Here is a 13,239-nt window from a genome sequence, read left to right as displayed (position 1 = left end):
CAGAATGTCATTTGCGTCAGTTGTGGTAACATCGCTGTGTAGACAAAACAGCATCTAACACGAAAGAATGTTGTGTAATGTGAGTCAGGTAGTGTGCACTTCAGAGAAGGAACATGGTGGCATCTTAAAAGCTTCAGAAAAAGTGGATAAAGTGTGTGTGTGTGTGTGTGTGTGTGTGTGTGTGTGTGTGTGTGTGTGTGTGTGTGTGTGTGTGTGTGTGTGTGTGTGTGTGTGTGTGTGTGTGTATGTGTGTACCTGCCCTGCCTTATCTACTGTTGTTTCAGTTACGGGACATTGCCTTCACCTCTTGATGGCCTTTCTCCTTCATCCCCATTTTCCTTCTACTATTGTCTAAGCTCACTTTTTTTCCTCTCCTCACATCACCTCTCTCCAATGGCTAAGTGTCTCTGGAGCTTCCTGTCTGGACCGAAGGGCACTGATTAAAGGCTCACTCATCCAAAATGGAGAAAGGGAGGGAGGGAGGGTGGATGGATGGATAGACAGATGGATAGATGGTGAAAGAGATGTACTCTGACACCCACTCCCTCTTCATTCCCCAGTTAGTCATTAGTCTTCTGGGGCCTAGTTATGATGTAAACACCAACTCAGATCTCAGCTATTAACACTCTCTTGTCCCTACGGAGACACTGTTAGTGACAGTAATGGGTCATCTGGACTGACTGTTTTTTTTTTTAATGGGTCAATACTCAAAACATCACTTAGTGTGCTGTTCATTTTGAGATGCCTTTTGTGCACAACACGATTGTAAAGAGTGGCTATTCGACATAACGTACCCCCATTTAAACCAGTCAGCTTGAAACATTTTGGCCTCAACTGCGATATCTGGATGATGTTATATGTACACAAACGTTCCTATTAAATTTGCCTCCTGGTGTAGCAAATTTTCTCAGAAATGTCCTTAAGGCTTGGGTGGTACCATCAAGAGGACATCATTTGTGCATGTATGTATATGTATATATACACATCATATACAATTTTCTCTCAGGATGAAAGGTGAGATATTGAAAGACCAATTTCTAAACTAACAGTTCAAGCTCAAATGAAGGCCATAAATCATGTACTTCACCTCCGCAACATAGAACTAACAACATAAAGAATCTATAGGCAGATGGTATCAATTTGGGGCTTTTATTATTTGCGCTTGTAATGTCATTCCTTCAAATTGGATATTTTCTCTTCAAGCCTGGAACACTAAAAGTTCAGCCATGATGTAGATGAATTTTCTTTCATTCGATGCTAGAAACTATAATTCAGGGGGAGGTCTCAAGCTCGTGAACGTTACAGGTATGCTGAGTGAGAGGCTGCGGGGGCGCGCACGCGTTAAGAACGGGAGCGCGCTTTCGTCACGGTTTTTTTATTTGGAGCCACGAAGCGTTCAGAGTTCATTCAGGACCAGACGGAGCTCAGTGAGCGCGCGCTGCGCGGCACGGCACGGGAAAACCCCCCTCCGTCTGAATAACAATCAGCAGACGCGCGCTCGCACCTCTGACCAAATTCCCAATTTATTCTGGATTTACAGCAAAGAGGAAAGATCGCTCTTCGTTACCAGAAGGATTCTTGAACACTCCTTTTATTTTTATTTTAATACATTACTTTCAATCACTCTGACGGCGCGCGCCATGCAGCGAAGATAAAAAAAAATTGGGAGCCTGCAGATAGATTTCTTCACTCCGGATCGCTCGGAACGCGATGAGAATCGATTGTGTCGCGTTCCGGGGATCTCGTGTGTTCGCCAGCGACCGTGTGTGCGGTCCGATCCTCCATGGGAAGCAGTGAAAGCGCGCGAGAGCGGAGATGAGAGCCGCGCTCTGCTGCCTCCTCGCGTGCTGCTGCTGCTGCTTCTCCGTGCCGCACGCCGCCGCAACCGCCGCCGCAACCGGGGTGAGAACGCGCTTCCGCACCGCGCGCTCCACCTGCGCGCCTCACTTCGTTCCGACGCACGGAACAACTCGTGTACCCGTGGCTCTAATGCGCGAGCTCGCGCGCGCGCGCGTGTGTGTTTGTTTGTTTGTGTGCCGATTAGGTATCTTAGACGCATAGACACTCATAAAAGGGTTCCTCGTTTTATGTAGAACCATATCTGTGTTTAACCTAGAACCTGTTCACTAAGTGTTCATAACCGACTATATGACTACATAGGGTCTAAATAATTATTAAGGCTTATCAAGTACAAATAAATCACCAGATGCATGTACAAGTATTTATATATTACTTAAAGTAAACACAAACACATGCAGAAAATATGCATTAGTTTAGAAGGCTTAAAGTACTTCTCTAGTGCTAATAAAGATAACTGTGAAAGTACCGATAATTGACTATATGCATGTAAGCTATAGTTTTGAAGGCCTTCCCTAATACTTATAACTATTATTAAAGTATGAAAGTATTTATCTATAACTGATAATTTACCATATGCATGTAATCAATTGTTTGGAAGGCTTGGATTAGGTATCTAGAACTAATAACTGTAATTAACTGTGAGAGTATTCTCTAGTACTAAATATCTACTATGTGCATTTAACCTATAGTTCTGAAGGCTTAAAGTACTTCTCTAGTGCTTATAACCATACTTAACTATAAAAGTACTTCTCTAGTACTAATAACTGTAATTAACCATAACAGTACTTCTCTAATACCGATCATTTATTGTATGCATGTAAGCCATAGCTTTAAAGGCTTCTCTAATACTATTAACTATTATTTAAGTATGAACGTATTTATCTATTTCTGATCATTTACCATATGCATGTAATCAATTGTTTGGAAGGCTTGTAGTAGGTGTACTGACTTGTACTGACTTGATGTACTCCTCTCATACTAATTTCCATTCTACTATATGCATTTGGCGTATAGTTTTGGTATTGAATACCTATCAAGTACCAATAACCTAGTAATAACAAAGACTAACAATACTTATACAGTACCTAAACAATTGTGTATATACCATAGGGTATTAGTCTACTTACCTAGTATTGCTAACTTTACTTAGTGCCAGATTGTACCACTATTATAATTCTAATGGTACTTGTTTAGTGCTAATTCCATATATGTGTGTACACAATCGATTTGTAGTCTAGTAGTACTAGCATCAGTAAACTACTAAATAGGTGTAGACCATACTTCTATAGGCTAATACTACGTAGCTAGTGCTAATAACATATTACATACCCCCAGGTCGTTAAGCTAACGGTGTCCGTAAGCTTTCTTAGTGCTAATAACCTATGATGCATGTGTAGACAGTATTTCAGGAGGCTAACAGTAACATCTACTTATCCTTAAGTGAAAGGTTTGTATACCCCTTTCATTACAAGGCATGACTAATGTCAGGCAAGTTTCCATGCAGCATAGGTAGGCACCGATGAGTCGTCGTTTTTTTCTGTCCAGAAACACCCAAACAATTACCCATGTTTTGGTTAAGCATGAAAAGTAACAGTCAGGTCAGCACTTTGGGGTTTTTCCACTTGCCGTTCACTCAGGCTGAAAATAGGCAGTTTATTACCTTCGCAAAGTGCAAAAATGTGGTGGTGGTGTCTAAGAGCCCCCTTTAAAGGTAACAAACGAAAGGTTTTCAAAATGTATAAATAATCCAAAGATGACTATAGATACGCCCCATAATGGTACTCAAGTACTGCAATCGAAGACATTTTAGCCAGCTGTGTGATAACTGAATTGCCAAGACTCCCATTTTTAGCCTTCACACTATTACATTTATAAATACACTGCACTTTATGTTAAGGGCCACGTCTGTCAGTGATCATCCATGCTAATTTAACAGTGTTTGCTTTTCAAGGAGGCGTTGATTCCTCGAGAGCTCATCGAGAGACTGTCCAACAGCGAGATCCGCACCATGAGTGACCTCCAGCAGCTTCTGGAGTTACAATCGGCCGGTAGGTTTTCTAGGCAATCTGCAAAGTTTGATCCGAATCAGTACATGCTGAGGGGCAGAGCACATACTGGAATCTAGGAGATGACATCACACATGAGTTATGGGAACTGCTGGCTGCATGCCATTGTGGGCACTTGTTTTCTATCTAGGAGGTGCATAGGGTTCTGTATATCAATTGCTAGCGTGTCTTAAATGGTCAGCATATCACACAAATACACACCTTCGAAGCATACACAAAGCTCTTCTTTTGTTATGATGTGCTTTTGTCCTTACTGATTTTTTTCCCCTCTATTTTCTTTTTTTTGGTTTCTTTGCATTATCTGTCACCTGAATCACCAGTCTTTCTATGTATAGATTCTTGCGTGTGCAACCTGTTCGTCGTCTATTCTTTTCTTGAAACTCTGTTCAAGTGCAAATCCTTGAACGTATTAACAAGTGTACCAGTACCCAAAATGCAAGTCTCCAAGAAGGACCTGTCTTTTCTCATCTAACCACATGTTGAAAAAACTTCACAGAACCGTCCAGTTGTGTTGATGCCAAGCGCCTTGTGGACTGTTGCCCGGTGACAGGGACTTCTGTGTTGCCTCTCAAGGCGCCGCAAGTACTGCCTGCGTGTGAACGTGTTTGACGGATGTCACCGTTTTGGCTGCTCCTCTGTTGTCGTCCTAGATTAGTTAGTGGCTGAGAAAGAAAGCGTGATGACAGGACGAAACAAAGAGGTGATTTAGAGTTGCAAAGAAGCAGTCTGACCTTTGGCGACGGTTGATGAGGCAAGAATTCTTTGAACTTAGCTACAGCTTTGAGAACTGAAGTCCTATCAGGTTTGTGTTGATGGTAAAACAAGAAATTAAACCTGCCAGCAGGGAGGTAGTGTTTTTGTAATTTTGGGGTTGCTTGTGTTACCAGGACGGTTGCTCTGATTCGGCTATCCAGCAAGTACCCTCAAGTAAAGCAAATGGTTTGGAGCAGGATAATGATGGCGCACACCAAAATTACGGCGCCTAAATAGCTGGGTTTTACTTAATTATCACTCACAGCAGGATGGCCCCAAAAGAAGGTAGAGTATTGTTTGCTTGAGAATGAGTCAGGAACTTTCCATTGTCAGCGACTACAGACATGTTAACAGTGATATGCCTGAATGATCTCAATTAACGTTCCTAAGAGCTGCAGTGGCGTCTTCTTCAAGAGTGAAGAGTGGACTAGGTTCAACCTGCGACACTTTGCTTGCACTCTTGATGAAAAAGTTCCACTCAAAACCTTCTATTCCCTGAAAACTGTCCTGTACCGATTAAGGACGTTTGGATAATGCTAACCAGAAGCAGTCGAGATCTTCACGAGCATCTGATAAAGAAAAGTGCACAGCGTCACCTCTCAGATTTCGCCTCTGGACGTGTAATTGAAATGCAAACGACTGCATGCGTAGCGGTGTTGCAGCTTGAGGGAGGTCAAGAGACTCTCTCCATTATGGCGTTGTCATGCGGCCTTTATGAGCTTAACAGGGCTGAATGCCAGCACTGTAATGTATTATTCATGTCGGATTCCTAGCGGGTGTGTGCGTCTGTGAGATTCCCGCGGGCAGTGGGTTTCTGGAGTCTGCTAACGAGTGTGTGAAAGGCTCAGCTAGTGTGCTAGAGTACTGAATCAAAGCTACCCTCCCTTTTACCATGCTGGGGGGTTGGGATGACGGTGACAACAGGGGCGTCGAACCTCGAAACCCCCATCCCCTCAACTCCGAAGTGGATCTGCTCTGGTTAGGCGTGTGATCGTGCTTATTTACCGGACTCGCTCTTCTGGGCTCGTTTTACACGCATAAAGTAAGGCGGATAAAGTTTCCAGTGAAGAATCCCTTTACACAGAGGCTGATGTTGAACCCCATTTGGAGCCAGTCACTCAAAGTCACCACCGTGGTGGTAATGGAATTCCATTGAGCTCCATCCACGGCATCTGCTCATCTCTGGAAATAGTTTTTCAACAACCATATTTTAGTCTGTCCCCAGGAAGAGCAGACACTTCTTTTGGTGATTTCTTGTGGAAATTTTATACTCAGTTGATGTCTGTAAGCACCAGGCAGCTACATAATCTCTTCAGTAAGATTTAACACGATGATTTATAATACAAACATTTCATTATTATTGAAGTGCTAATCATCCGAAGTACAAAGACTCTGGATTCTGAAGTTGATTGAATGCATTACAGTTTCTATAGTGACAGAACAGTGACATACAGACCAATCTCTCTAAAAAAAAGCTGATAAAGTGATAAAGTAAACCTCAGCAAACACTCAGGAGCATATTAAGGGGAATTAAACTTATAAACCGTTTAAAGGTTTACACCTTTATAGCTGTGACTTTGGCCCTCTGAATCTGAAACGCAGAAGCCTCGATAACGTGAGGTTAGGCGCTGCTGAAAATGTGACACTTAACACAAACTCGGCGTAACGATCGACGTCACGGTAACGGTAAAAGAATTTCGAATACGAATTGATCCGTAGCTATGAAATGAAAACAAGCCCATGTTCTATAGGCCCACGTAACCGCGTGCCAGCTGTTGCCCAGGCCTGTTCTTCGTGTGTCTGATACATATCTAATTGTTGTCAAGTCTAGACATGCGTAATATGATCTTTTATGACTGAGAGCTTATTCATGTGGTTTTTGGTCGACAATAAAAAAAAAAAAAAAACTAGAAGATTTGAAGCTCGTCAAAAGCGCACTAATCGCATGTCCTCGGGTTACAGAAACATAAACTCGTATCTGATTTAAGTGCGCTGTCTGATCGTGTCCTGAAGCCAAAATCTACATGATATGGGCGTGGCTGTCCTAACAAGCGATGTACCTGATAAAGGGTGCAGAAAGGTGCTCTAATTAGTGACTAAACAGAATCGACTGAAAAATGTTTACAAAGTATTACGCTTCATAAAGAAAAAAGACAAGGTGTTAATTGGACATCTATTGTGTTCTGTTTGTTCTGATTGGCGCAGAGAATGAGATGGTTCAGACGAAACGACGCTACGGCAAAGAACTTCTCGACCACAACAGCAAGAGAGTACACACACGGCTGAGACACAAGAGAAGCATTGGTAAGACACGCACATACACACACACACTCACATGCAAACACACACACGCACATGCAAACACACACACACACACACACCGAGCCTAGTAGGTGAAGATTCCGTACATGTCAGCGTTCATGCTGCAGCCTGTCAGACTCTGAACCGAATAACCTCCTTAGATAAGCACCGAATCTCTGTTAGATTAATGCGATGTGTTGATTCAGCTGGATGTTTGTGAAGCGATGCAAGCGTGTGCCATGCGTACGCGTCTCTCTTGAGGATATTACGGTATTAGTGAACGGGTGGAATTTCTTGCCCCTCATGCTCCTTCAGATTAACTTTTTTAATTCAAATATATTGTAGCGAAGTACATGGAGTAAGTTAGTTTGTGTATGTGTGTGTAGAGGATGCAGTCCCGGCCGCGTGCAAGACTCGGACAGAGGTGTACGAGATCCCGCGCTCTCAAGTGGACCCTACGGCGGCCAACTTTCTCGTCTGGCCACCGTGCGTTGAGGTGGCACGGTGCTCGGGCTGCTGCAACACCAGCACTATGCGCTGTCATGCTTCCAAAAAACAACACCGGAATGTCAAGGTAAAGAGAAAAACACACACACAATTACCTAACTACCTTGTACACAGACACAGAGCAAACTATACTGGCGGTACAAAGGTGAGCGCTCTCCTGTGTGCACACGCCCACTATATACTTATAGAAAACAGATAACAGCGTACTTTACGGTTTCCTCCCTCCTTCCCTCCTTTTATGATTCCCTCCTCTCATCTTTCCTTTGCTCTCGTTCTCCCCATACGCCTTTCATACGCAACCGGCTGCGCGGGTGCTCGGTTTACCGGCCCATAAAGAACCCTTGCGCATACACCCACGGCTCTGGGTTGTATCCCAGAGCCGGTTTTCTGGCGAAGGCGAGGCCGCCGATAAAGGTAGAACCTGACACGCAATTACACGAGCGGAGGACAAAAGCAAGAGATGGATATCATCTTCTTACACTGTACACTTACTTTCTCTTCTCTCCATCCCCCTATCGCAGGCAACTGTTATATTGGGCAGCTAATAAAGCCTTGACGTGGGCCATAGAAACCACAGCTTTACTGCTAGTTCTTTTTCAAATAGTTGAGACCGAAATACGCTACTCATGCTAGTTCTGTGTAGCACAACCAGCATTAGCTTAGATGCCACATTCCTTTATTTGACAGCAGCAGAATTAGCTTGGGATATATAATGTCCCATTTTTCACCTTGACAGGGTTAGCATGGACACAGTCCTGGCGCTAATTCTCCTTCCAACAGCTTTTATGCTAGGTTCGGCTTTCAACCTAAACAGAATTAGCTGGGGTCAAACAATGTTGCTAGTTCTCTTTTTCACAGAATTAGTTTGGATAGAGTCCTGTTGCTAATTCTCCTTTTAGCACTGACAAACTAGTTTGGATACAGACATAGTTTTATTTTAGATTGGGTACAATACAGATTTACCTTAGACAGAAATCTTCTTTTGACAGACACTGAAATGCAACTCTTATGATAGCTCTGTATTTAACATTGACAAAATTAGCTTGGACTCTGTGTTTAGCCATATAACGAAGGCAGAATTAGCTGGGGCTAAATCATGTTGCAAGTTCTCCTTTCAGTACCGAGTTAGCATGACTGCCCTGATGATTTATTATGACACGGTGGTACAAGAATATTTATTCTGTCAGGATTTTGGGGCTGTTTGATGATTACCCATTAAGTGGATCGCCACAGTGGATCATCCGTATTCATGATCCGCATGTTTGATTTGGCACATGTTTTTACGCTGGATGCCCTTTCTAACGCCACCCTCCCCATTTATCCGGGCTTGGGACCGGCACTAAAAGTGCACTGGATTGTGCAACCTTAATGGCTGGTTTCCTGACCTGGGATCAAACCCGGGCCGAAGGTAGAAGGTTGTCAATAATGTAAGTGAAGAAAAGGTAGTACGATGCAAGCCGCTAGTCATCGATGCGTCATTGTCTCTTACAATACGCCCATATACTAACTGTGGCTGTCGACAGCCACTCAGGCCTTGGGTTTGTCTGGTGTGTTAGAGCTAAGCCTTTTTTCATAGAGCCTGAAAGGGTTTGTTTGCATTTAGCGTAATCGATTACGCCGCTTTCAATAAGCGCTCCAGTTTGCTTACAGTCCTGACATGAGTGCTTCTCTTGGCTTCCGACATGTTGACGCTTGTTCTGCAGGCTTGTACTACTGTAGAGACTTTTTCTTTTTTTGAAACTCAAGTGGAAAGGCTTTATATGTCTGGCAGAGGAAAGGGAGGAACGCGAGGATTTCATGGCTGCTGAACTTACTGGGTTTCAGGCCAAAACTTCCCCTCGGGAACGTTCAATAGCGTTAACCTCGCTTGAACCGCGGGGGCCTGTCTGTCTCTTTCTGTGTTTTCCAGAGCTGTTCTCTGGTTTGTGTGTGTGTGTGTGTGTGTGTGTGTGTGTGTGTGTGTGTGTGTGTGTGTGTGTGTGTGTGTGTGTGTGTGTGTGTGTGTTGAGACATGAATGGAGTTCTGTATAATCAGGCCTTCAGGGGGTTGGCGCAAGTAGTTCAGGAGTGCTTCAGTACATGGTGTGTGTGTGTGTGTGTGTGTGTGTGTGTGTGTGTGTGTGTGTGTGTGTTAGAGAGAGAAAACTCACTTGAGGTAGATTCTGCTGCATACCATGTGCTTTTTCTCACCTGGACTTACCTCTCTACAACACCAGAAATAAATACGGGTGTGCATGTGCATGTGCATGTGTGTGTGTGTGTGTGTGTGTGTGTGTGTGTGTGTGTGTGTGTGTGTGTGTGTGTGTGTGTGTGTTCTTCACACAGCTTTGATACTTACAAACTCTCTCTCTCTTTTTCTCTCACTCCCCGTCTCAGGTGGTTAAGATCGAGTATGTGCGTCGCAAGCCGAAGCTGCGGGAGGTGCAGGTGCAGCTGGAGGATCATCTGGAGTGTGTGTGCGTGTCCAAACACCACACAGAGTCACGCTTACACACAGGTATACAAACTTTGCTCAACCCACAACCCATTTTCTTCACCCCTTCAAACCTGTTCGGTTCCACAAAGCATTAAAGTCTCTGCTTTCCTGTAGCTCTGCTATTTCTACACTTCTTATGTTTGACTATTGAGTAGACTCCAGTCTGTCTTTCCTTCTCTTCCCTCGTCTTCCCCACCATCCCTCCATCCACAGGCCACTCTAGGGCAAGGGCTAAAAAGAGGAAAAGGAAACAGGAAAAGTCAGAGACAAACTCGGAAAAACTCGCACACACTCTCTCTTTAATCTAGCCTTGCCGCTGGACTGAGGGGAGCAGGTAGGAGCAGGTAGCGAGTGCGGGTGTTTTCCAATCGACCAGATCGGGTGCTCAGTTGGAGGGAACGTTCTGCAATTTCGACGGGTTTCATCCGTAACTCGTAACATATAAAAAAACGATGATTGAGGTGGTTTAATTACTAATGGGTGACTACTTGATGCTGACGTTGGTGGTACTTTTCACACTTGAGTCCACTTGGGGGCGGGGCTTATAAGCTGAATTTTAGCAAAATTTGTGGATAAACCATTTACAAATTTACCAATAATGAGCCCAGGGATGGACCGTCAATTTCCATTGAATGTGTAGAGCAGGCAAAGATTCGCTTGGTCTCAAAAAAGTGTGAAAACATCCTCTTTCATTTATCAATACTTAATTTCGATGTGTGTTTGCGTGGCCACACCCACTGTGAAAAACTAAAATGCTTTGTTAAAGAATTACAAAAATACAGTAATACTATATTCTCTGTGTTTTTTTTTCGTTGGCTTTTACAGATGTTCGATGAACCTAACTGGATAAATTTACAGAGTGTGTGGTGATGATGAAGGGCCAGCCATCGTTTGTCCAATCAAAATCTTGCAGCAAGAAAATAGGCGGGCCCCAGCATACCATCACCGCAATTCACTCTACCTGGCCTGGATTAAACAAAACAGAAAGTTGCAGGGCTTTCAGATTGTTGGACTAGATGTCTCTTGGACTTGAAAAAAACTGAGACATAAAAAAAAAGACATAAAGGAAGCGGAATTCGGATCACGGATGGATTGTTTTCTTTCTCGGCTTCAGCATGGAGTCTGAACGCTCAGAATGGACGCTCCCAGGCTTGGATCTTGGATCTACCTTATATAACGGACAGACACAATTATTCACTTTTATAGCAAGATTTCTTTTTTCCAGCAAACACTTTTTTGTTTTTTTGTTTTTCAGTTATACACACTTATTTTTGTAGCCCCATTTTCTATTGAGACTCATTTGCTGTATGTACAGTAGAAAAACAGCCTTTATTAGCCTTTAATAAACTATTTATAATTGCAGTGATGTTTTGATATACATTCATAAATACACAGACTATAAAATCTTAATGGTTTTTGAGCATCCCATCCCACATTGTAGACCCCATTGTAGCCTTCACTTTTTTGGGAAGAGATCTGTGCTCATTTAGCTACAAATGTGTTAACTTGTAAGTCAGGTACTGATGCACGTGAAGTGAAGAGGTATTAGGTGCAGTCAGTATTCACATTCATTGTGTACAATTGGGATGAGCTCTACAGCAGGAGATCTTCCACTCCAACCCATGTAAAGCATATGTTCATAGAGCTGGCATATATTCATGGAGATGGCTTTGTGCACAGGGGCATTGGCATGCTGGAACAGGTTTGTGTGTCCTAGTTCAAGTAAAGGGACAATTTCACACTACCTCATCCATAAACACATCCTATACAATTTTTTGCCTCCAAATTTGGGTTGAAATTAAAGATCTCCTGCTATAGAGCTCAACCCTATTCCAGTGTCCCAATCTTTTAGTCCAAGCTTTGCTTTAGTAGATAACATCAGGCTACTGATGCTTTTACTGACTCAAGTACAAACTGAAGATGTTTCACATAGCCAAGTAGAGTGCTTCTTTTGCCCCCTATGAATGGTCCTGTAATGTCTGGAGTATCAGACCTACCGTAAATACAACACATCTACCATAAACAGTGTTAGATATAAATAATTTCATTATGTCATATATCATTATGTGCAAGTCACAAATGGGCATGCCTTACAGTCTGGAAAAATGTTGTAACTGTCAATGAGTCAACGAACAAGAAAAGAACGATAGGCAATAGAAAGAAAAAAAAAGAGCGCAGAATTCCTGTGTGTTAATGTCATGCAGTTCAGCTTGCACACCTGTATGTGTGTGTGATTGATGTGAGATGGTAAAGCCTATAATCTGTAAAGCTTGGAAGATTGGGACTCTCTCCACACACACATACACACATTTCTGAAGAAAGAGGAAAAAAAAACACAACCAGGATGTCGTGCTTCCCAGTACACAAAGCCATGTAATCAGTGTGCATAATTAAATTAGCACTGCTAACAGGATTTACGCGGCAAATGCAAATCGTGACATCGCTGACCAGCTGCGTGTTCGCAACCGGACGTTATGTGGATGTGTTAGCATGTGGTTAGGAGCCTGAAACCCCAAACAGTTGGAGCGCCATAATGTCAGCGCAAACGATTTAGCATGTTTTCCCACACACTGCTGTGCGGAGACGCGTTATGTTTCTGAGCATATCCCCTTCACACACTTTTTTTCAAGGATGAAATGTGTGTTTTCTTTTTTTTTCTTCCCAAAAAGCCACAATAGAGCCTGTGTGCTTGTGGATGTGTGTAAAGGGCCGTTTTCATAGCTGGCACTGGCTTTGTGGATCTGCACCAGTGTGTGTGTGTGTGTGTGTGTGTGTGTGTGTGTGTGTGTGTGTGTGTGTGTGTGTGTACCAGCTGACCCTCTTATGATAGGAAAACTTGAATATACAGCGCATTCAGAAAGTATTTACACCCCATCACTTTTTCCTCACTTTGGAACAATAGAGCCTTACTAAAAAAGTTCTGGTGGGTTTCTTTCACTTTTTTCCCCTTTATTCTTCCATGAAGCGAAAAAGACAAGGTTGTGCACGTTTATTAAAAGCGAAATGTCACACTTCAATTTGAGTTTAGGGATCATTCTTGAGTTCCTGAAAATTTTAAGAGAAGGAACAGCTGTTTGAGTTCCAATCGTTACAGCAATAAAATAGTTTTCAGGCTACACCAGGGGGAGATTTACACTAAATTAACAAAAGTTTGTGGACACCTGAGCATAAGACTGGTGTATGATTTTTATTTTTTTTAGCAAATCCCATTCCACATTTGCTGTTGTAATAACCTTGACTCTTCTGGGAAGATGTTCAGGTTCAAGTCAGGTACTA

General features: G+C 43.0%; 1 protein-coding gene across 2 annotated transcripts; it reads left to right on the top strand.

Annotated features, from left to right (window-relative positions):
* The first annotated feature begins 1,373 nt into the window (after window positions 1–1,373).
* On the top strand, window positions 1,374–11,325 carry pdgfaa (platelet-derived growth factor alpha polypeptide a). Of its 2 annotated transcripts, XM_083550197.1 has the most exons (7): window positions 1,374–1,902; window positions 3,812–3,908; window positions 6,885–6,983; window positions 7,367–7,554; window positions 9,864–9,984; window positions 10,177–10,297; window positions 10,789–11,325. In XM_083550197.1, the coding sequence occupies exons 1-6, from the start codon at window positions 1,816–1,818 to the stop codon at window positions 10,269–10,271; spliced, it is 687 nt and encodes a 228-aa protein (XP_083406323.1). In that variant the 5' UTR covers window positions 1,374–1,815; the 3' UTR covers window positions 10,272–10,297; window positions 10,789–11,325. The 2 variants fall into 2 exon arrangements, with proteins under 2 accessions (XP_083406323.1, XP_083406324.1); XM_083550198.1 differs by lacking the exon at window positions 10,177–10,297 and having other exon boundaries at window positions 1,376–1,902.
* Window positions 11,326–13,239: the final 1,914 nt, after the last annotated feature.

Source organism: Silurus aristotelis (assembly GCF_946808225.1).
Source record: "Silurus aristotelis genome assembly, chromosome: 9".
In the NCBI taxonomy this organism is placed as follows: Eukaryota; Metazoa; Chordata; class Actinopteri; order Siluriformes; family Siluridae; genus Silurus; species Silurus aristotelis.
This window is presented reverse-complemented; position numbering and strand designations above follow the sequence as displayed.